The sequence below is a fragment of the Antedon bifida genome, chromosome 10 (assembly GCF_963402885.1).
Source record: "Antedon bifida chromosome 10, ecAntBifi1.1, whole genome shotgun sequence".
In the NCBI taxonomy this organism is placed as follows: Eukaryota; Metazoa; Echinodermata; class Crinoidea; order Comatulida; family Antedonidae; genus Antedon; species Antedon bifida.
The window spans coordinates 1645890-1670849 of NC_136235.1; the positions used below are offsets into that span (position 1 = coordinate 1645890).

The 24960-nt window shown below is 33.1% G+C and overlaps 1 protein-coding gene and 1 long non-coding RNA gene across 4 annotated transcripts; one reads left to right on the plus strand and one right to left on the minus strand.

Moving 5' to 3' along the window:
* Positions 1-1671: 1671 nt before the first annotated feature.
* Positions 1672-15867, plus strand: LOC144854545 (regulating synaptic membrane exocytosis protein 2-like). The gene is made up of 19 exons (XM_078712491.1): positions 1672-1758; positions 2362-2997; positions 3353-3419; positions 4236-4355; positions 5453-5567; positions 6058-6149; positions 6375-6565; positions 6890-7104; positions 7863-7956; positions 8286-8357; positions 9338-9551; positions 10235-10363; positions 11872-12000; positions 12385-12480; positions 12756-12861; positions 13227-13330; positions 14048-14158; positions 14436-14578; positions 15602-15867. The coding sequence occupies exons 1-19, from the start codon at positions 1672-1674 to the stop codon at positions 15776-15778; spliced, it is 2898 nt and encodes a 965-aa protein (XP_078568617.1). The 3' UTR covers positions 15779-15867.
* A 1444-nt stretch (positions 15868-17311) lies between these two features.
* On the minus strand, positions 17312-24822 carry LOC144854127 (uncharacterized). Of its 3 annotated transcripts, XR_013614510.1 has the most exons (4): positions 24705-24822; positions 24209-24260; positions 21549-21672; positions 17312-17857 (listed from the first exon to the last, which is right to left on the minus strand). It is a non-coding gene; the product is annotated as an uncharacterized LOC144854127 (long non-coding RNA). The 3 variants fall into 3 exon arrangements; XR_013614509.1 differs by lacking the exon at positions 24209-24260; XR_013614511.1 differs by lacking the exon at positions 24209-24260 and having other exon boundaries at positions 24506-24813.
* Between the last annotated feature and the right edge of the window lie 138 nt (positions 24823-24960).

Below are 24960 nucleotides of genomic sequence, written 5' to 3' on the forward strand. Positions count from 1 at the left end.
TGAATTTATATCTTACTTTTTCTATGATACTCAACTATTTACAAATCTGTTTGGGTTTTACTGAAGTTTTTTAGAAAATATTTTTATATTTTACCATGTACTATGTAATGTCTTTAGGAAACTCAGCCCTAAAGCTCTTTTGTCTTACTTCAGATTCCACAACAAACAAAGCCTGTAACAAGGTTTTTTCTTATGATCAATGAAATGAATAAATGAATGAACTACTGAATATACCTTTTATATTATCAGTAATACTAAATTATGAAATAAAAAAATACACGAATTAAGTACTATTATTATTGTTCTTCTAAATGTGGCATGTTTGAATGCAAGCTCCTGTAATCTCTTCTGATTGGAGTTAATTATTATTATTATTTTTCTTATGTGTCTTATGTCTTACATCAAAACATATACACCTTAAAAGATAGGAATAGTAAATAAATAACCAATACTTTACTTTGTATTACCGATTAAATTGAATCGCTATTCTTTTTCTCCAATTTTTTTTAATCGTTATTCTATTAACAATATAGTTAAACAAACCAAATCAAGAAAGCAATGCAACTACTGACGTTTTACCTGAACCAAAGGTTCCCGAGCTACAGCTTGCTCACTTAACACCAGACGAGATTGCGGTCATACAACATGTTCTACAAAAACAGAAACTCTTTGAAAAACAAACGGAAAATAAACGCATTATGATAGAGAACCAAATTCGACAACATGAAGCACGGATCAATAGTAATATGAAGAAACATTTAGACCTGCGATTGTGTAGGTTGTGTTTCCACGAGAAGTTCAATGATGGAATAGGACGAGTATGCCATGACTGTAGACGTAGAGTTTGCTACTACTGTGGTTCTTTTTACAAGCCAATCGAGAGTTTCAGTGTAGAGGTAATTATTTCAAAAGTTAAATTTGTATTTATTTATTTATTTCAACAATATTTTACGAGGGTGGTCCACCCAGTCGAAGCTAATCATTAGGGACCCTCACAAAAATACACCATGACGAGACATGTAACAATAACAGTTAAATTAAAATAAATAGAATTTATCAAAATAAACAAAATAAAATAAAGCACATAAAAAATTAGAATAAAAAATTTAATGAATTAAAATGATCAAGTACTTTGTTGAGCGACCTACAGTAATAGTTCAAAGCTTTTTAAAACCATTAATCTTAGCAGCGAAGATGTTTTAATTAAAATAAATTATTCATTCATAAGTTAACGTTAACAATTTATAATCGAGAGTTTCCGTGTAGATGTAATTATTTCAAAAGTTTAATGGTCAAATTACTTACTGTATAGTTTAAAGCTTTTAAAAAACAATAATCCTATCAACAGCTTTAAAGATGTATTAATTAAAATAAATTATTCATTCACATGTAACGTTAACAACTTATAGACAAGTTAAGAATATGGCATTTAGAAAGCGAACTATAATGCCTCGTTATAGACAGTGACAAGACAGAATAACAAATACGTTTATTCTAATCAGATCTCCATATTATTTTTATCTTTCATTTCATATTGCCACTTTCATAAGGATACTGACAATGGTCTGATTAATTATTCTATCATTTTATCTCTTGTGTCATCACACTACGTATTAGGTGAAGGCGAAATGGCGCTGTCGGCTGTGTTGCCTAAAACGTGAATTTCTATGCATGACGGGAAACTGGTACCATGGTGACAAAGCACGCCCTGTTCTTAATGCAAAAACATTTGAATCCGTAGAAGTTGTTTCAGATAAGGTAATACAAAAACATTCTTCGTAACTATAACAAAATTCACATACAATATTATGAAAGTACATTTTTCTGTTTCAACATTGTTGACACCATCTACGGTGTTTGTGCATTTTCCTCCTCTATACGTATAATTATGAAACACAATAAATAGGTTTACTGCAATTATTCAGGATACTAAGCTCAAAGATTGATCCACGTAAGGAGCAGCTCATGGATTGGCACACGCTTAGGATTGTTTGTTTTTTCTACTCATCTTTTTTTCTTTAATTTTTTCAACTTTTATCTACTGGTATTTATTTTTTTTTTATTTCATTATTTTTAATTAATTTATTAATTCATTTTTGTTTTCATAATATCCATTTTTAAAGGCAATCCCGCAACAAGATTTTATTGCAATCCTGCCTTCGTCTATTTTATCAATTATCTCTTGTCATTATTGTTTGTTACTTTTGTCTTTTTGGCGTAAATAAATGTTTTTTGAATTGAATTGAATTGAAATAGTCGGATTTTGGGAAACTTAAAATGATAATCTGTACCAGTTATTAACTACTATTATGGTATTCATATAATAATCATAATAAATAATTTAACATTTTTTACTTTAAGGAGGAACCACAGAAACCCCATAGTAGAAACAAATCCGGTGGCCATGCGTCCGGAGTGAAATCCGATACCGAAACATTAACATCATTAGATTCGTATTCGCAAGGAAATCGGCGGAAACAGTTTTGTCACCGTCGCCCAAGCAGACGACAAGAAGAGGAAAACATTGAAACTAGGTATGACCCTCATATGGATGACCCACGGAGACGCAAACGATCGTACTGTCGTCGACGACGCCGACCCGGGGTCATCGCACCAAAGAATCCCATCGAGATTGCACGGGAATCGTCCGATACAGACGTTGAATCGTTCAACACTAGGTATCCCGGTAGACGGTGTACTGATGGTCATAGGTATCCTCGATCCAAAGAGGGTTACAACCATCAGAATTGTAGTCCTGATAGCGGTCTTGACCTACAGTCCGGTGAATATCAACACCAACAAAAACAACAACAGCAGAAGCATACTCAACAACAAAAACAGCAGCAGCAACAACAACAGCAACAACTTCACAATTCGTATAATACGTGCTCTTCGTTGTGGCAAAGGCGAAGAACTCGTTCCTTTGAGGCGAACGAAGAAGAAGCGCCGCAAATACCGTCCATCCGTATAGAAAAGGGCTCAGACAAATTGTCACCGGTAAGTTAATAAGTAATTGTAATTTATAAATCCAAGAGTCACCAATTTTGAGACCAAGATTTATCCTCTTAAAATGTCTTACATAAAGTTACACTTTATTGAAAACATCGAGATTAATAACTATATTTTTTGTACTATAATAACACATTTCTTTTTGTAAAAAGATAAATAATTTGATTTAAAAGTGGGTTTGTTACAGTGTGATACAACACGTTATGTAGCTTGAAATATTGCTGAATATCTTCGAGATTAAGATTATCTCAATAAGTGCTGATTCACCCTAATAGTAATATATGGAATGGATTATCGGAATTTATTATTGTTGTTAACAATAGAGCATATTTCATTTATTTAGATGGGTGAATTAAAAGAAGTAGAGTACGTACTGCTAAGGAAGGACGTCAACGACCGTTCAGTACGCAGTAAGTGTAATCTGTTAATAACAATTCCATATATGCTAATAAGGTTTATAAATCGCAAATAGCTTGATTTCGCGAGGAACGTCATTGCACAATGCAAGCTGAGAAGGATTTGGGCAAACGTCACGACGCGTACGCACAAACAACAAATCACGTACATGCGCGACGTGACGTTTGCTCCAAACCCTTCCCATCATGCGTCGCGCACGTTATTTGCGATAAACCTTATGCTGCTCTGTATATTTGCTATGTAGTTTCTAGTTACTTTACTAATAATGTACAACAATAAATTATAAAGACACAGACTGGATTCATAATAAGTATAAATAAAATTAAATTAGGTGAGTTCGAAATGAGATAAATGATTATTTCTGAAGAATATAACCTACACTACTTTCTAATTCTAGAAAGATTACTTTAAACATTGAACTATGAAATATAAAAGGAAGAAAACTACATCAATTATATGGAAAATATGATTGCAAAATATAAACGTCTAATTTAGATAAAAAAAGCAAAAAAAGTGTATAATTCTATCAAACTGTGCTGAATATTAAATACAATTAAAAGTTGTATTTTCTCCCTTATTTCAAGAAAACAAAATCGTGTACAAGTCAAACAGAGTCAGACTTGAATATCCAAGCATGTTGTTCAAATTTCCATATTCCTCTTCAAATTTCACTATTATACAGTATTATATTTGTTCAGTCTTGTATATATAAACATTTGAAATAGTCCTATGATACCAAGAAATGCCATTATTAGTCAATTTAGACATTTACACTAATAATCATGGTAATTGAAATAATGTTTCAAAAGCTCGTGGATTTGGTATGGAGATCATTAGTGGAAAGATGCGTCCAGATGGTACACTTGTTACCGTAGTAACGCGTGTGGTTGCAGGAGGTCCAGCGCATGTGCACGGCAATTTGAAATCTGGTAAATACGTTTTTTTTTAATTAAATTATTTTGATGATAATGACAATGTCAATGGAGATGAAGATAATGATTGTTATGTTAATGAAGATTATAATAATAATTTGATATTGATTTCATCATTTTTGTTATTGTTTCGATAGAGAAACATTGGGGCATGCGTACAAAGCCGTATACTCAACGTCAACGTTTGTTTTGATGTCACATAGAACATAATCATTGTTACCGTAATTAACTCAATAATAAGTGACCTTGGAAATAATTATATTCATGTAACGTAAAAGCGGTTATAAATCATTCTCATATTGTATTTACATTGCTAAAGGTAATAGATTTGCTTAACTAGCAATCTTAAACACTATTTAGGCATTACAAGGTAATAGCAACGAAATAATCAATTTCAGATCATAATTATAAAAGATACGTAAAGCACACTTTGATTAATATTTCTCATCTACTCTTTAGTGACCTGTAATTTAATCCATGGATTACTTCTATGTTTACAGTAAACCTTTTCTTTTGAGTGCAAATACTTAATTGTACAACACACGAACAATGATGATGGATTATAAGTATGATGATGATGTTGATGATAATGGTGAGGATGATGATGAAGACGATGATAATGATTATGATGATAATAATGATGATGATAATGATTATGATGATAATGATGGTGATGATAATGATGATGATAATGATTGTGATGATAATGATGATGATGATGATGATTATGATGATAATGATGATGATGATGAGTATGATGATGATAACGGTGAGGATGATGATGATGATAACGATGATAATGAAGACGATGATAATGATGATGATAATGATGACGATGATAATGATGTATGATGTACTGATGATAATGATGATGATTATGATGATGATGATGATGATGATGATGATAATGATGGATGATGTAATGGTGATGATAATAATGGATGATGTGATGGTGATGATGATGATGGATGATGTAATGATGATGATGATAATTATGGATGATGTGATAATGATGATGATGATGATTATGACGTTGACGACGATGATTATGATGATGACGAGTTCATCATTATATCTATTGGTTTACTTGACAGGTGATCAAATATTGGAATGGAATGGTCATAATCTTCTCGACAAAACCTTTGAAGAGGCTTGCTCAATATTAGCGGAAGAATGTGATGTTTTGAAAATACTTGTTTTGAGATCAAGGTGTGTTTAATTCACATAATCATGTTATAAATACTTTATCACAGTAATTAGAAAGTGACGGGATATACAGAATAAACAAAATTACATTTTCAAACATGTTCTCACCCCATTAATTATTAATTCGGCTTATAATAACAATGTGGAGGTTTTAATATCCACACATTACTAAACCAAGAATGCATGAATAGATGGATAGCAATAACCATTTATATCAACTTAGTACATGTACTCATGCATGATTTAGTAAGTATTGTATTTTTGCGTTAGCAGGCAAAACATCAAAAAGAAATATTTGTACACAATTTTGATTCCTATATCATATAAAAATTAACTTTATTCAAATATTATTACCACTAATATACAATTAAGGATATTACGATATTGATCAATTTAGATTGTATTAAATGTGTTGATTATAAAAATATTACGTCATCTATATTATGGTATTTACCTTACCTGAAGATAAACAAGATTGTATTTTATTTTTAAGACATCATTCCAGACATAACAGTGTAGACAGAAATCGGCCAATGAGTTTGGTGGACACTGAGATTACAGCAAGAAGAAAAACAATTTCACGAAGTAACTAACTCCTACATCAATCTCTCTTATAAACTTCTTCATTAAAACAAATGAATGAAGAAATATTTTGTTAAATGATTTAAATATTTTGTCATTTTGTTGAAATGACATTAGCTTATCGTCATTATTTGAGATGGAGTAGACTAGATTTTTCAATATCCAACAAAAATATCACAGCAATATATCAGCATTACCATAATTGATTCTCATTTCTACTTTTCTTAGGCCTTCGCAATCAAGTAAATGCAGACCAGTATCGCCGTATTTTTCACGTTGACAGCTCAATACCAAGGCGCAAGATATCGTCTGCCACAACTAGTCCTGTGACGTCACCAGTAAGTCGCCAGTCACCTGACCAAGGAGCAGCAACTCCTCCTGGTGGAAGTACTTCACCACAAAGTACAACGGCATCTACGGTATGTTTAAAAATCAAATTCAAATAAACTTTCCAATTCTCGATATTGTAACTAAATTTTGTACAGTTTCAAATTTGACATCTTATGTGTTATTCCTTAATCTAATCTTCCATTAATACAGGTCTCACATGTGATAAACATGAGCTACTGTATTACGGCACTTGCCTGTGATATTGGACAATTGTCTTATGTGGAGATACATACAGCACTTAGAATAATAAGTACTGGTTTTGATTTTTAAAACAGTAACGATGACAGCAGCGAATTTTTCTTTTTAAAAAACTAAAAAATGTCTACTTCTAATTTGATCATTTGATATCACAGAATCTACTAACAGTGTCTGAACAAGCGAACGCAGAGGTCGTTGACATTAAAATGCCGATAACTGGTGAGATCCGGCTGAGTGTACTGTATAAGGCAGCTGACCGAGAGCTTGTTGTTCACACTCAAGAGGCGAAAGGCATCCAAGTACGTCATACAACGGGTGACCCACAACTCCCTAATCCTTACGTCAAAATAGATATGCTGCCTCATCGACGGTAAGTGTTATTAACATCACATAGAATGGTGGCAGCTAGCTATCTGAAGGTTGGTTCTGCTGCACGCATAGATTCATACAATTTAATTTTTAATGAGCGCGTCCAACATTCGATAATATTCATATTCATTTATTTCCAGAAAACATAATTAACACTTAACACACAAGTATACACGGTGGTAAACAATACAAAAAAAAACCCATGACACCATTCTAACAGATTGTCAAAAAGCAATAAAAATATCACTGTAAACAGACTCTCCTAATAGTGTTGGTTGACATAATTAAGCATTTACAATCCGGTTATACAAAAATGATATAAATCAGAGAAAAATTTACTTTCATCGTAGGCCTAAAGGAACGTTTCCGTAATATGTAATGTAACAAGGCTAACAGCCATAAGTCGCGTGCTCTCAGAAAAAAATGAACTTTCAAAAAGTAATGTACTTTAAAACTTTTCTGTACATCAAAACAGTTCAAAAAGTACAGAAAAGCGATAAAACGCATAGTGATACCGGACCGACAGACAGACCGACAGACCGACCGACCGACCGACATAGTGAACTATAGAGTCGCGTCCACGCGACTAATAATACGAAGTACACGTGTGTGTATATTTCAATGGAGAGCAAAGATATGGTATATTCGAGTGGCCATACGATGACGTCACAATGTCCGGATCCTCTGACTGAGTTTATGTTCTATTGAACATACTATCTTTAGTTTTTAATTTCTATGTTACATTTCAATAATACACAGAGAATCGATACGACAACGAACGGCGACCGTGGATGCTAGTCTATGTCCTGTCTGGAATAAAGTCTTTGTCTATAGCAACATTGATGAAAATAATGTGAGTACAATCATTTACAAACAAAAAAGATCAGCTGATCACAGTTTTCATTCCTATATTAGGCTTAATATAATTGTAACTAATTCTTTATAATAGATATCATGATAAATTCAGGATACCTTTATTTTACTGAACTAAGTTTTTGGTACCATGAGTAAATTGCATTATTTTGACGTTTAAAGTATTCATAATTACAAGAATACTATAAGCAAATTGATGGTGTATCAATGGGATCGCCTCTTGGACAATAATAATATCATTTTGACGTTTAAATAATAATAATAATACATATATAAAAACGAAAGTGTTACGTTTATTATCTTCGATAGGTCGATACATTTGGGCTTGAATTCACACTGTGGGATGATATACCGAAAAGAAGCAACACATTTATGGGAGAAGTAAGTCACTTCATTTTAATCTTTAAGAAAATTGACAAAAACAAACACCGCACTGACGTGCTTGAAACGTTTCTGTATAATCTATAGAAATTCATTCATGTATCAGGCTCGTTGCTATATCGAGTGGTTGAATTCTTCCATTCAATATCTATGAACTAGCAATTCACATATAACATGTAATCTTTAACTAGACGTAATGTCCACACAAAATTAGGTTGGTGTTGCTGCTGTTTTATACGCGATACTGTAAGTAGCTGCGTATACTTGAATAATCAAAAAGTATACCTGGCCAGAATGGTTTCAATTTCTATAAATAACAATACAGATTCGACGACGTTTAATAGTATTTAGATATTTTTAGCAAAGCTGATTGAAACCAATATATAATCTCACTAATTGCTGCAGAATGTTCTTAAATTGCACAAGGTAAAACTATTTATGTGACAATAAGTATTTTTTCTGTTTCTATATATTCTATATCTACGTAATGGAATCGTTATCAGTCGGCCTTAATGAATAAATTGATTTTATTTCGATAGTTATGATAGGTAGGTGTTGCAATATACCTAATCTATACTACAACGTTTCATGTGATTTATTTATTTAACAACATCTTTATACAGGATTACACAATCAGGTAAAGAAAACCTGTTTTGCATTGTGGTCCTGTAAAAATGTTTAGTTTTGTGAAAAACAAGAAACACGGCCATATAGATGGCTGCTGTCGCGTGCTCAAGTTAGTGTTTTTACCGACCGACCAACCGACCAACCGATCGACATAGTGAGCTGTAGAGAGAGAATCAACAAATTCTTTGTCCAAATATGACGTAAATTCTACAGAATATAGTAAACCTACTAATGAGAATATACTATACTTCTACAACCGATCACTACTAGCATTTTGTTAGAGCAGAGACCCCATCATTTTACGCCAGATGGTTAACATCTAACTATTCTCTTTTACTATGTATCTTGTCCAGGTTTTGTTAGATTTAGCTGATTGTGACCTAAATGGACATTCACAATGGTACAACCTTGTTGACCATGATGAAAACAGTGGACCTCTTCCAAAATCATCTCCGGCAGAAGTCCGTAAAACGTCACCGTGTTTTACGCGTGGTCTTCCGTCCATGCCAGCTCACGATAAAGTGAAGGAACTCTGGGAAAACGGTTACTTAACTCTGAGATCTCAAGGTGATTCCTTCTGTTTATTTGTCCAAAATGTGTTCTTCCTTTTACCTTTTTTGGGGTAAAACTACAGCCCGGACTACCATCTAACAATTATATGGAAGCCGCGCCGATATTTCCATATCATTATCAGACGATAGATAAATATTAACTCGATATTTTAAAAGAGAGGGTGCAACAAAGCTAGCTGGCGAAATCCAAAAAAAATAGCATGTGATTTACATGGGAAATGTATTGTTATAATTACCGACATACATCAAGCTAACTTACTGCAGCTGATATATTAATGTCATCGGTCATGAAAACTATCGTGCTTAGGGCACGGATTGATCGTCACATTACTATATTTTGTACACGGATATTGGATTTCGTTTCATAAGAACCTGCCACGAGAAAGAATAATATGCCGTACAAGTATGGCGATCCATACAACCTATGGCAAGTCAATTGTATGTGAAGATAATCTGAGATCAATATAATAATATAATACTGTATAGTATATCATATATATAATTTTGGTTCGGTTTTTAATGATGTGATTTTAAATGTGTTTATCAAAATCTTTTAAATAGGCCTAATGCACTGTCAGTAGGAGAAGCCAACGTTGCATTTGCAAATCATGAATCATACGAATGAATTTGTATGAGAACAACACAATTATTATTTTGATGTATATTTGATTTAAACAGGCAATCGCAGCGGTAGTGACACGTCAATATGTAGCGCCCGTAGTGCCGACGAACACTGGCCCTACGATCGTTCATCCTTTACATCGTCAACATTGCTGCCCTCACCGACAGTTGTCAAACAGCTTACAGGTACGTTTGTAACAAAATATTGTTGTCTATTGTATGCCAAAAAAGTGTATATACTTATCTAGAAAGATCAGTTAACGAATTTATTAAAAATTTGACAGTTATTGCCATATTTTGGAATCTTTAAAAAACGAAATAGCTGGCAACAACTGGTTGACACATGCGCGGTACTGTCAAACGACTAACTGATGACGAAATATAATTCATATCGCTTAATCATAATTTAGTGTTTTAATGTTTATTTATACGGTAGGAATATTCGTATTCTTATGTTTATTATATTACAATCATACCGAAAACAATTTTTTTTTCTAAAGTAGACTTACATTCATAATAGTGTGCACTCGTATCTTATATTACCCTTTATATTGAATTATTTTACATACCTTATTTATTCGACATATCCATAAACATATTTCATATATTAATATTATAAATTGTTAAAGATTCACTTGAATTACAACCATAATAGTACTTGAAATCGTGTGGTTTTGTTTTTTTTTTCCTTTTTAAAATTTCTTCCGTTATATTATTATTATTCTAAATTATATGTTGTCAACTAATATTAATTTCCACAGCCTTTCTGTACGCTTGTTCGCCTCCTCAGCTACCTGCGCAAACAGAACGAAGGAACTCAGTTTTATCTTACAGTGAGAGACAACATCTCTGCATTATGTGTCCCTCTCAATTTTATCACTAACGCTTGGTTCTCACTTTGACGCAGTGCAAGGACGCAGCCGAGAGTAATTTTGACCAATCACGGCGTGATCATCCGTTCGCTTGTGATTGGTCAAATCTCTTGCGTTACGTCATTGCGTTATTGCGTCCTAGTGGGGAACAAAGCATTATTCAATCTCTACTTCCATTTTCCTTCCCAGGATCCATCATTCTTCATATCATTGATTTACATCTATCTTTTTTTTTTCTTTTGTGGATCTTTTTATTTTGTTTAATGCCTGTTCCATTGTCTATCAGCACATACCTAATTTCATAGTACTGGTACGGGATATCATTTATTAATGCAAATACAGTAATAGAAAATAAAGTATAAAAGAATTTAAAAATCTACAGTAAATTTACTAATTCGCGTTTTAAATCTATTGACGAACTGTTGTAAACACATATTTCTCTTTTAGTAGATACATACTTTACTTACTTTTTCTTTTCAATAATGAGTCGTTCCCACGTATTTTTGGATGATTTAAAATTTTAAAGCTTATTAGATACAATTTGGTTGTTTGTATACAATCTGTACTCATGTTCTCATGGCAGAGCTAGAATGCCTGTCATATTCAATTTTCAAGTGGTTGATATTTCACCGAATATTGTTTTATAATCGTGCCTTTAACCAACCCGCGACAAAACACTCAATTATCTTCCCTTCTGCAATAAGCACGTTTGTTTTACTGTTTTCTTTTCTCATTTTTATCATTCATCAACTATCATCACGATGCTCTTACATTAATGACATTCCCGTTGCCATGTGTTAGCACGAAGCTATTTCCTTGCAGGTTCTAAGCCTAAGATAAAGGTCTTGGGTGCTGATTCAGTGCATGAATCGCATGCCGGTGCAGCGGTGGCAGGCTGCCTTTTCCGACCTCGCTCTTCTACCCTACCCATTTCAAGCTTGAGAAGAAGTGGTAAGAATACCTTAGCATGTTATTCAAAACATGTCATTGGTTTTTGTTATTCTGTGTTCATTTATAAGTACAGAATGTCATACACATTATTGCATCAATTTCCTGTAATCAGTCATTTCAATAAATACTATGCATTTTCTCCAAGTAGCTAATGCCTATTTATAAATCCTAATGTATATATATATATTTACTGTTTTTAGCTTAATTAATAGAGCCTAACTAGGGCCTACAAACATGATGATTGGCATTATAGGGTAAATATTCTAATAAAGATATTACTAAATATGTTCATGGTGCGTCAAGTAAGTGAAACTTTTAACTATAACCTGAACAATCTAAGTAAAATCAAGCAACACTTACGTAATTTTTTACGTCTAACATTAGCGTCGGACAGACAGCCGACCGTAAAAAGTCAGGCGAAGACTATTCTAAGAGCCACTAACAGCGATGCATCACTGAACATTCAAACAAAATCCAAAGGTAAGATGTGATTGCGTAGTTTAAAAGATTTCAAAAACATTTTCCCCATTTTTTCGACATGAATGAAAAATATTGTTCCCCTGTTCATTTATGGTAAGTATTAGGAAAAAGAATTCTACTTTTGAGTTATTCCATAAAATGACAATAAACTCTTATACTTGCATCATTCTATGCAAAACAGATCGGTTTGTCTGAAAATGGATTAAAAAAACACTAATTATTAAAATCAATAATAAAATTAGACTGTAAAAACACCTTAAACATTCCATTCATAGGTATCTTCAGAAGATGTGCATCGTTCCGCAGAGCAGATAGTACGTCCAGTGACAGGTCACGTGGTAGCATTACTAGCCTAGGCAGCACAGATTCAGAAAATTTCATGTAAATAGCAAAGATTTGTCATTAGGCCTACACTTGTTTCATCAACAGACGGAAGAAAAATCGACATTTGATACCTTGAATTCAGAAAAGAAAACAAATCTTGAAATTCTAGATTTACTAATACATTTTTAAGCAAAGACTACCTTAACTTCGTTTCTAAGAAAAAGACCATTTCCAGTAGCTAAACCTAAAATTTGGAACGATTTATTTAGCTATTTAAACACTTGGTCGCCACAATCAATTTAGAAAAACAATACTTTATTCAAACCCATGTAATGACAGTAATTGATGTGCCACTAATTATGATTCTCTCATAGAAATGTGCGCTAGGCCTAATATTTAATTTCAAGACATTATTTCAACAGAAAACTATTATCTCAAACTTTTGAAGACAATTCACTGACAATGCAAGACGACGAACCGAGTGGAACACCCGAAGGACCAGGACAAGCAAAGCTTCAGAATAATGGTAATTACTGATCTAAAGTCCAGAAAAATACGTACAAAAATATTGTTTAATATTATTAATTAAAAATGAAGACAATCTTTACATTTTATACATCATATTGCCACATATTTGCTACTTATATTTCTTCAAAGACTCAATCATATTTGGATATCATTAACAGTATACTAATCCATCTAAAAATGTGGAATCAAATCTAGACTAATTTACCCTGCCAACCAAACAGTGTGTAAATTTGACTCCATGGTTAATCTTAGTAGTCAGGACTAGCAAACTGTCAAACTCGTAGTTCGCTCGAGTTTGCAAACTCAAGTTTACTAATGTATACTGTTGCAAAGCGTACACAACGATATTTACCAAAATAATGTTGATTTACAAAATTGTTTTCTGCAGTTTGTCGAAGTTTTCAACTGGTCTGCACTACCAAACTTTACCAATATTTTGTTTACATACTCGGAGTTCGCTCGAGTTTACAAACTAAAGTTTGCCAGTGTAGACTTTTGCCGAAGTTTGTCAACTTGTCTTCGCAAACTTTACCGATATTTTGTTTAAAAAGTCGGAATTTGCTTGATTGACTGCAGTTTGTTCTACTTATGCAAACCATTTTTTTATTTTTCATTTTGTTAACTAGACATAGCTTGAATGGACTAACAAGGTCTACAGTAGTAACAAATATTACTATAACTAGATCTATGTCATCATTATTTTTGTTTCTGACAGGTATGCGTGTGTGTGGTTATATCATGATAGACATGACAGTCAGTAAAGGTTTCCTCGAGGTTCTCATCATAAAGGTGCATGGTCTCAAAGGTTCTCAATCAGAACCTATAGGTAAATATACCTTTATTAATAAGTACTGTAAAAATGTTTCCACTAGTCGGTTTTCGAAGTTCGCCTCGGAAGACAGGCTATATCAGACATTTAAATACAAATTACAAATATATTGCAGCTTTAATTTCATTTATTTGAAATACCGTAATATATCCTACTCTTCAACACTCACACCATTTAATGCGCTGCTGCTAAAGTAAATCATAATTTACACACAAAAAATTAATTAAAATTTCGTTTATTTTATCAGTAATTTATTTATATTTGTATTCATCAGATACGTATGTGAAGACATATCTCAGAGATTTTAAGAAAAAGCTACAGAAGAAGAAAACAAGAGTTGTCAAAAAGTCAACAAATCCAGTTTACATGCAGAAATTGACTTACTCGGCGTGTGATATAGATAGACGCATTTTACAGGTAAAATAGTCTTTAGTTTAGGTGTAGGCCTAATCAGGTTCATGCACGTAATGAAGTATTCGTTAAGAAGAAAGGGGTTTTAACGTCGAAGAAAGCTAACACAATGCTAATGCGGTACTCTATTTTGTCCTTTATTGACTTCTGACCGATTTACTGTAAACAACAGCAAACAAATATTCAACCATTAACCTGCAACAGTCAGGCATATAAATAGGGATACATAGGCTATATAAGACATACTGTAAGCTTAAAGCCTTAGTCTATTAAATACATCTTATACAGTAGTCTGGAATATACATTAATTAAAAATTAAATTAATCTAGGCCTGGTATAATATAACATAAAGTATAGCTTACCAGGATTGTGTCTACACCGACAGAAAAGCTTTCTTCCTTCTATCCACTATGCAGCATAGCCTACTCTCAAAATGCCAGTAGTCACACCTGGCTGAACATATGCAAATGACCTCAATAAAAAAGCTAAACAATTGGTGGCAGCAGACTAAGTACAGATAAAGTATTTGTGAACAGAAAAGTTAGAACTCCACAAAATTAAATTGTAACAATTTTGGCTCCAACGTATATTTTACGGGTAAAATAATCATAAAGCTTTACTTGTAGAGCAGTGAATATTAACAGATTGTTCTCAATTCCTTTTCATTTGTTGCCTTTAAAGATGTATTTTCCTCCAAAAATATGAAAAACGAAGATTAATTAAATCAGACTTTGAATATGTTATTTTGTAGTTTAAAAAAAATAATGTTTTCACTTATAAAATGACAAAATAAATGGTTAAATTGAACCAAAAATTGTTTGCATTAAATTAAAGTTTTTCAGGTACTTTAAATAGATTTTTATTCGATCAAAATTTTTGGTCAAAGTGGATAACTATTATGTTACATTAAAATGGCATATTCAACAAAAATTGTGTTAAGAATTATTTTTTCAGGGGAACAATATATCTTTAATATTGAATGTGTAATATGCCTATACTCCAAGTCGTTCTTATTCTTTTTTTCTACAGGTGGGAGTTTGGAAAAAAGGATCAGGTATTGAAAGTAACAAGCAGCTTGGTGAAACTAGAATTCATTTAGATAAATGTTCACTGGATCACATGGAACACACCAAGGCATGGTACACACTCTATCCATCTTTAGCATTTGCAAGAAGCGACTCGGTAGAATCGCAAGCTTCTATTTAGACCAATTATCAACTTTTTGATGTAGGCCAAGTAGATTCCAGTTTTCATAAAACAGTACACACATGATGGGTCTAGAAAACGAAGACCCAAGATAGATCTAGAAAACTAAGATATCTTATGTCTTAGTTTTCTAGACACCTCACACAGGGTTATAGGTGGGCCAGTCAGTGCGGATGTTTACTAAACAGTATGTGCCTTCCGAAGAACTAAAATTTTCCAAAATCTAGAGCGTTTTATTCGACAATGTTGAAAATTGATGTTACAAGAAGAGTCCTAACTTTATTTTCCATCATGAACTTGCGATATTAAATTATACTTAATATTTAAATTCATATTTGAATCATTGCCTTGGTACATTGATACATTTACATTTATTTATAAAATATATTTATACAAATGTACATAAATTTATATGAAAATGTAATATTACAATATCTTTCTATGGCCACAAATATGTAGATATTGGTAGGGATCTTGAATCCGGTTAGCGTCATAGTGTGAAAAATGGTGAAAGTAGTTATGTTTTTTATATCTGCATTGTTAGTACGTATTACACGCTTCATGCTCATGGCTATTTGACTATCATAAAGTTGAACATTTCTCCCTTACTACGGTACTGTATTAAAGATGTATTGTCCCCTAAAAACATGAAAAATAAAGAATATTAAAAACAAACTTTCAATAGACCATGTTGTAGTTTTAACAAATTAAATTACTTCCGTAGACAAAAAAATATTTAAATTCAACCAAAAACCCATTGGCTGGCAGCAAATTTTACTATTTTTTGCTTTAAATTACAGTTTTTTCATGTAATTTTTTTTCAATCCAATTTTGTGGATAACTATTATGTGACATCAACAAAAAAATATGTAAAAAATTATTTTTCAGGGGGACAACACATCTTTAACTATTTAAGTTATCGTATAGGCCTACCTGCATGGTTCATTTTGAATTTAATTAAATTTTGGGTAGGGCAGGTAAATTCATCACAATCACTACACTTTTTGTCAATTTAGCCGTAGACTTCTTCTAATTTCTCCAACAAATGTTAGGCCTATATTTTTACTGCTAAAACTACTTGCCCCATTGTCGGTATTATTGGTAAACAAGTATACAAGTGTTGCAGTCTTCCATAAATGGACACAGTGGTGATATGCCTTTTTTGTTTGGTAAGTAAACTTTTGGAGACAAAAAAAAAATAAATGAATGAAATAAATATCAATATTTGGTAAGCATATTTTTATACCAGTAAGTCTATTGGAAGGAAAGTTATAAAAGTAAAGCATATTAAGTAAAAGGTAATGTTTAATGTTATGTTGTAAGCTTCAGTGCCTTATTTTAAAGGGTGAAAATGTTTGTTGCACTCCGCCTACATCGGACTGTCTTTTATAATGCTTTATATTTTTAAATGGGTGCTGAGAGTGACCAATGTGCTGCTGATGTACCAAAATTACTTTTTATAACATAAGTATTCTTAAGGATTTGTTATGATATTTCAGAAGCAGTCTTTACCAAGCTACTTTTGAATAGAATTAGAACAAGAATTACATAAACTTGAAATCTGCTGTTTAATAAAAATGATTACATAACCACTGGATGTTTGATTTTGTTTTGAATTTATTTGGAAAATCATTATAAAAATACATATGTGATAATGTTAACTACTGACATTACGAAGGAAAAATTATAGAAGATTTTCCAGCAGGATAGTAGCTTAGTAGCTTAATATCCATATAATATAAACACATTTTGACAAATGGCGTGTCATACCTATATTTGAGTTGGAATATAAGAAACAAATATTAAATCGTCCGCAGAATTTGTAATGCTTAAAAGAAGGAATGAGATTCGATGACAACAAATATTACATATTCAAATTATGATCAGATGGCAACAGCTCAGAGGGATGTTGTAGATGTATAGTAACAATAGTGTCCAATCACTAACAATTAAATCATACATATGTCCTGGTAATTGCTGTTGGACAGACTGGATCAGCAACATGATAGCATTACCATACATCCATTTCTTGTTTCTTACCAAGCTGTTTTCCACTTTCCAACTTCTTGTTACACAGAACTAAAAGAGAGATATTTAATAATATAATGAATACACCTGTAAACAACTCTCTTGCACTTTTTGGTTTGACTGTTGTTACAGGCCTACCACCTGCTGGTTAACACCTGTGTAATGATATAAAAAGTGCATTATTGGTTTGACTAACCTACTTACAGACCATTTTGTATTGTTTGCAGTTTAACATTCATACAGGTATGACATGAAATGGTATAGTTGGTTAAATACTGTAATTACACTACTATTACAGCCATGATCAATCTGTGGCCAAGATGATTTTGTAACTTCTGACCTATTTCTCTAAGCTGGAAGCACACTCAGGATATTAATGCTTTACTGATCACTACCCAAGATGGTTCATCTTAGTACCTCTGACAGAAATTTGGGAATCTACTGTAACTGAAGCTTTGTTTGAACACGGAGATCACAGCTATTAGTATGGCCAATGGGGATCTTCTGCTATGAAGCACAAGGGGAACAAATCCCAAACATGAGGTACATGCTTTGTTAGAAAGAATTATATATTCTGTTTGGTCCTTATCAAAGGGGGAGCTAATGCAAATCACCAAGATAAGGCACATTTTTTTTTTAAAGATTTTTAGCCACTTTTTGGATGAACATCTACTTCAAATGATTGTGACCGAGATCAAAGAGTATACCTGTAAGCTTATTGCGATTCTTTCAGGTAGAAAGAGAAAACTCATCACTGAAGAGGAACATTAGGTTTTGATAAGCGTAATAGCTATGACATGCATTGGTCTAAACATTGGTTTTTAGATCAGCCATGTTTCAGAAAGACTATTTCAAGGGACAGATTTACTTTGGCGTTACAATATCTTCATAATTCTTATGATGATAATGCTCCAACACGTGACCACCCTGCATACATAGAGCGTTCAAGTAAGTGCAATTATCACTCATTTGATTGATAATTTTCAATCTGCTTTTTACCCATCTAGACCTTGTCTGAAAATGTGTGGAATTTAATTAAGAGAAAAAAGAAATATCAGCAGTAATTGTGGAGCAGATATCAACCTACAAAATAAGGAAAGTCACACATTTTCAATTGCTACAAGTTTTTTTTTTTAGATACAGTCCGCAAACAACAAGGCTTTACAGCATTGGTGTTTGCCGACTGTCTTGGGTAATGCATATGCCATCAGCTCATTGACTGAGGAGCTGATGTCAACCTGCAAATAAGGTAAGGAAAATATATTTCATTTTAGATACAATCCACAAACAAAAAGGCTGCCCAGCACAGACATTTGCTGCTTACTGGTAATAGCAGCATCTGCAAACGTTTGAGAATGCAAGAGCTGATGTTAACCTTCAATATAACAAAGGAAAGACACACATTTTACAAAATGTATTTATTTTTAGACACAATCTGCAAACAAAAAGGCTGCCCAGCACAGACATGTTCTGCTTACTGGTAATATCAGCATCTGCCAAAATTTGATCAATTCGGGTGCAGAAGTAAACATCCAAGATAAATAAGGAAAGACATACATTTTACAAAATGTATTTATTTTTAGACACAATCTGCCTACAACAAGGCTGAGTGGCATAATGCAGTTAGTAGAAGAGCATGTAATGCCTATAGTAATCACGACACCAGTGGCCATGACGGAATTAGGTACCATCCGGGTCCGGGGAATTACCAAGATACTTCCTTTAGTGTGAAGTAGAAGCAGGTGAAGAAGTGCACCAGAAGATGATTAAATCAAAACTAGTTTTATTATTTGAATTCACTCATTTGTAAATGGAGACTATCTAGAATTATATAAGATTCTACTAAGCAACGGTCATATAAATATGGGTACAGTACATTATACTGTATCTGAAAGTGTACACAAAATCGAGACATGCAGAGAAGCTTATGCCAGCCTTTAGTATTGAATTAACAAGTCAGGAGAATTTCACAGGCAGCTGCCAATGGAAATATGCCAAAGGATAGACATGGTCATCATAACAAGCGGTCGAAGGCAATTTTCAAACAAATCAAAACTAATAATCAAATCGAATATCGAAGCGTTCCCATATAAAGTATCGCATTATGAACAAATGCACTAAAAAGTGCCGAACCAAGTGTCTGAACAATGTACACTTTCCAGCTGCCTGTGACGAAGGACGAAGGTTGCAATGCCTGAGATTAAACCTGATTATTTTATGTATATTTTGTTTGTGCTGTGTAACTGTTAAAGTCAAGTATTCAATTACAACCTTTGTCTGTAGAAAGAGAACAAAGGATGAAATAAAAAATTAGATTAAAATAGAAATTTAGAAGCATTTGAAAAGATCAAGAAATGTAATGTACAGTAACATCAATGTATTGATAAGGGACATAATTTGATAAAAATTGTGATCATTTTATCTGCTATATTATGTAACTGTAATTAAAAGCATGGTTTCATGTAATGAAAATGTAAAGAACTTCCCCCAAAAAAAACAACCGCATTAAAGTATAGTTTAGCACTTGCTAAAACAATACACATCGCTTTTGTGTAAACAAATCACCAACTCCCTTTAAACTAAACCAGAAACTCAATTAAATCTGCCCTTGTACGTTTAACTTACAGAGGTTTCCCTCTTGCCAGAGGTACATACAGTACAAGTATGACATCTCAACTGCAGAGTATATTCAACATACAGTTGGTTCTCTTTTCCCAGTGCATACAATAACTACTCCATAGAGTTCTTATATTGCCGAGTACGTTTAACTTACAGAGGTTTCCCTCTTGCCAGAGGTTTGTACTAGAATTTTATGTTTCACTATAGTACAATTCATTTCTGGTTTTCCTTTCGTACTACAAGTTTATGTGTCACTATAGTACAAGTAATTTCTGGTTTTCCTTTCGTACTAGAATTTAATGTTTCACTATAGTACACTTCATTTCTGGTTTCCCTTTCTTACTAGAATTTAATGTTTCACTATAGTATAATTAAACTGAGAGTTCCCTCATTGTTTTAGAGGTACACACACACACACAATCTAGTGATATTAATATGCACACTTACTGCACAAAGGAGTTGGAGAAGCGTGTTGTCACAAAAGGTCTGTAGTCAACTGATTTAGCTACAGTACATCTTGTTAATTGTTTCTTAAATTCAATACATCAAAGAAGCTTTCAGAACAAGAACATGCTTCTGTTTTCAATTTATGGAATGAGTACTGTACATTGAAATAAGTGGATTGGTAGTATTTTGGCTAAATGTAGAAAGATTGGTATTATCAGGCCTATAGAATGTGAGATTTTGGCAGATAAGAATAATAATTTGGTCTATCAGAGAGGTTGCAAATTGACATTTTAAATAATCGATTATCGTGGAGAAGTTTTATCTGCAACACAAATAGCGATTATTGACCGCATTTTTTACATCAGGTCAATTCATGAGTATGGGAAACCCAGAATCGACCATGCTGTTTATTTATGGGACCAGATCATAACAAACGAAGACGCAATACAATGAGGACCAATGAAATAACGTGATGTGTCATTATTTTGTGAGGAGAGTAGAAGACAATTGTGGTTGAGAGGCTTCTGGAAAACAAGAAGGATTCACAAATGTACAAAAAAACTGTACAATTTGTGGAGAAAGACTTTAATGTAAAATCAACTGTGTTGAAAATAAAAAAGTTTGCTGTCGCCAAAGACAACAATAGAAAGTCTGGGAAGAAGAGGGTAACATGTACCTTTACAACCTCTTGGACAACATCTTGGGAGTTCGTGCTTTGCTTTGAAACATTGATATTTCCTGCTTACTGGTAATATCAGCATTTGCCAGAACTTGATTGATTCTGGAGCAGATGTAAACATCTAAAACAAAATAAGAAAAGTCGCACATTTACAATTGTTACAAACTGTATTGCTTTTTAGATACAAATTGCCAATAAGACAGAGTAATTCAGTAATGAAGAGCATGTATAGACTGCAGTCAAGACGTCAGTGTCCATGACGGAATTAGGCACCATCTGTAGGTGGCACCCAGGTTCTGGGGAAACTGATGAAGTCACATTAAGAGCTGGTGGAAAGGTGCACCGCAATAATGTTAAGAATCAGCAAAAGATTGAGTCAATGTTCACATTCATATGAATAAAATAAAAAAGAGAAATGTTCAAGACCAAGCATGCCATGCAAAATGCCAACCGTTACTTGCTGGAAAAACAGGAAACAAACAATATGTAGATAGACAAGCAATAATGAACAAAGCAACTTCGAAAAACAATGACAACAAAACAAAAAGAACGAAGAAAAAGAAATGCAAAAAACATCTGGAAATCAATGACCGACAGCTCCCTGGTTAACAATTCCACATTCTAAAAAAGTGGATGTCCATTAACTCAATTTTAATCTGCATATAAAGAATGCAAGAAAGTCCTAAAAAAATATGAGAAAGAAAATAAATGTCCAGGTGTACAATGCTATGTGTGAGATTGTTTGACAAGAATCTTTTGCTAAAATCAAATCAACTCGGATACAAAAATGGCACTGGAGGTCTTGGGCTATTCAAAAGTAGTAGCCAAATGATGTTTTACAAAGATTCAGGGGTGCACAAATGCACATAACTTGACCACATTTTTTACAAACAAACTACTTAAGTTAAGCCAACTATGATCTGCAGTTGAATCAAGTTAACAAAATCTGCAAAAGTCCACAACATTTATGCACAGGATGAGGGTAAGGGAAAATCATTAGCATATCTCGTGGATTAGAAAATGATCGTGTGCAATTAATTACCATAAGGAATCTTGTATTATGTATAGAAGGATCTTGAGAAAGCAAAATTAGTGTTGTAAAACTTTCAATTATGAAAGCAGGGAACTTGTTTATAACATGATAGATTCAGTCATTTTAACATACCAGATACAATCAGCTAATTGTCAAATGTGATGGTACTCTACATTTAGGAAAAATGCAACAAATCGACCAGCTTTGACAGCTTTGACGTTTGCTGCTGTCTTGGGTAATGCAACCATATACCAACATCCTATTGATTTAGGAGCTGATATCAACCTTCAAATAAGGTAAGGAAAATATATTTCTTTTAGATACAGTCTGCAAACAACAAGGCTTTACAGCATTGACGTTTGCTGCTGTCTTGGGTAATGCAACCATATGCCATCAGCTTATTGATTTAGGAGCTGATGTCAACCTTCAAATAAGGTAAGGAAAATATATTTCTTTTAGATACAGTCTGCAAACAACAAGGCTTTACAGCATTGATGTTTGCTGCTGTCTTGGGTAATGCAACCATATGCCAATATCTTAGATGTAGGAGCTGATGTCAACCTGCAAATAAACAAGGGAATTACATACATTTTCAATTGTTACAAATTGTATTTCTTTTTAGATACAGTCTGCAAACAACAAGGCTTTACAGCATTGATGTTTGCTGCTGTCTTGGGTAATGCAACCATATGCCAATATCTTAGATGTAGGAGCTGATGTCAACCTGCAAATAAACAAGGTAATTACATACATTTTCAATTGTTACAAATTGTATTTCTTTTTAGATACAGTCTGCAAACAACAAGGCTTTACAGCATTGATGTTTGCTGCTGTCTTGGGTAATGCAACCATATGCCAATATCTTAGATGTAGGAGCTGATGTCAACCTGCAGATAAACAAGGTAATTACATACATTTTCAATTGTTACAAATTGTATTTCTTTTTAGATACAGTCTGCAAACAACAAGAAGGCTGTGCAGCATGGATATTTGCTGCTTACTGGTAATATCAGCATCTGCCAACATTTGAGTAATGCAAGAGCTGATGTAAACCTCCAAAATAAATAAGGAAAGACACATATTTACAATCGATCGTATACAAACTGTATTTTTAGCAGATGAGCATGTAATGCACAGAAGACTCCAGTGGTCATGATTGAATTAGTTAGGTACCATACATGGCACGTCTGGTCTGGGGAAGGACCTAGATGATGAAGTCACATTAAGAACTGGTTAAAAGCAGGAGATTGTTAAAAAAAGTCGTACATTTTACATCATTACAAATTTGTATTTCTTTTTTAGATTTAGCCCGCCACGAAGACCGAGTTTAATTAGTAGAGGAAGGTGCAAGGAAAGTGTGTTCAAAGAGGACATCACCAGACTGTCGTCAACCATAGCAATCAGAGCTAACCAGACCTAAGCTTAACAAGACTATGGGATGCACACAAGGTGTTTGGCGCTAATGAGTTCGGCAAGCAGACATCAAATATATTGTACAACAAAATAAAATAAATTATACATGGAAGATGAATAAATAAAACAGTACGTAACATTTGGCAGTTAAGTATAAATATCAATGATTAAAAAAAAAACAGATTATTATAATAATATGTACTGTACTTACTTTGCATTGAATTGATGTATTAATTATAACGGTTCAAACAACAAAATTGATTCTAGATTAATTATAAAGTTCATAAATAATTGTTGAAATACAATGATTATTATGTTATACTTTACTTTGCTTTAGTGTAATATTTATTATGAAACAATTAATAAACTTTAATTAAATTGCGCTTAAAAGATGCGCTTAGCAATGTTGAAATGTGCCTATCAATTAAATAAGAATAAAACATGAAATAAAAAAATAGTCTAGCCTAGTATTTAACTAATACTAGTAGTAGGGGAGTAGGCTACTAACTATAAAGCAGGAAGTATGGAATCATAAATTCGCACTCCATTGCAACCAACGTGTCTGCATGTTGGTCCTCAGACGACCACACCTTCAGATCATGACGAGGCCCTGGATGGATGAGGTCCCTTGATCAGGCTTGATTGTAAAGCATAACTGTTTAGGGCCACCCTCTATAAATAAAGTTAAATAACATTTTTAAAATGACCTCTTCCTTTTCAGTCGGTTCCACAGATTATTTCTGTTCGATTTGATTTATCTAGATACATTGCAAATACAACAAATTAAGCACATTATTGAAGTCCTGTCCTGTTTGTGACCCGTCGTGTCTACCAAAGAAAGAACCTATAGATTCTTAGCGTGCACTTGTTAGGCACTAAGTAGGGGTCGCTATTTTGAGTCATTGTGTAGCGCGCCCTCAATAGGGTCTTGCGAACCCTAATTTAGGTACTGTATTATATAAA

Coding starts and splice junctions, on each gene's coding strand:
- LOC144854545 (XM_078712491.1), top strand. CDS start 1,672: ATGACGGGAAACTGGTACCATGGTGACAAAGCACGCCCTGTTCTTAAT. Junction 12,481..12,755: donor CATTCAAACAAAATCCAAAG/GTAAGATGTGAT, acceptor TTCCATTCATAG/GTATCTTCAGAAGATGTGCA. Junction 13,331..14,047: donor AGCAAAGCTTCAGAATAATG/GTAATTACTGAT, acceptor TGTTTCTGACAG/GTATGCGTGTGTGTGGTTAT.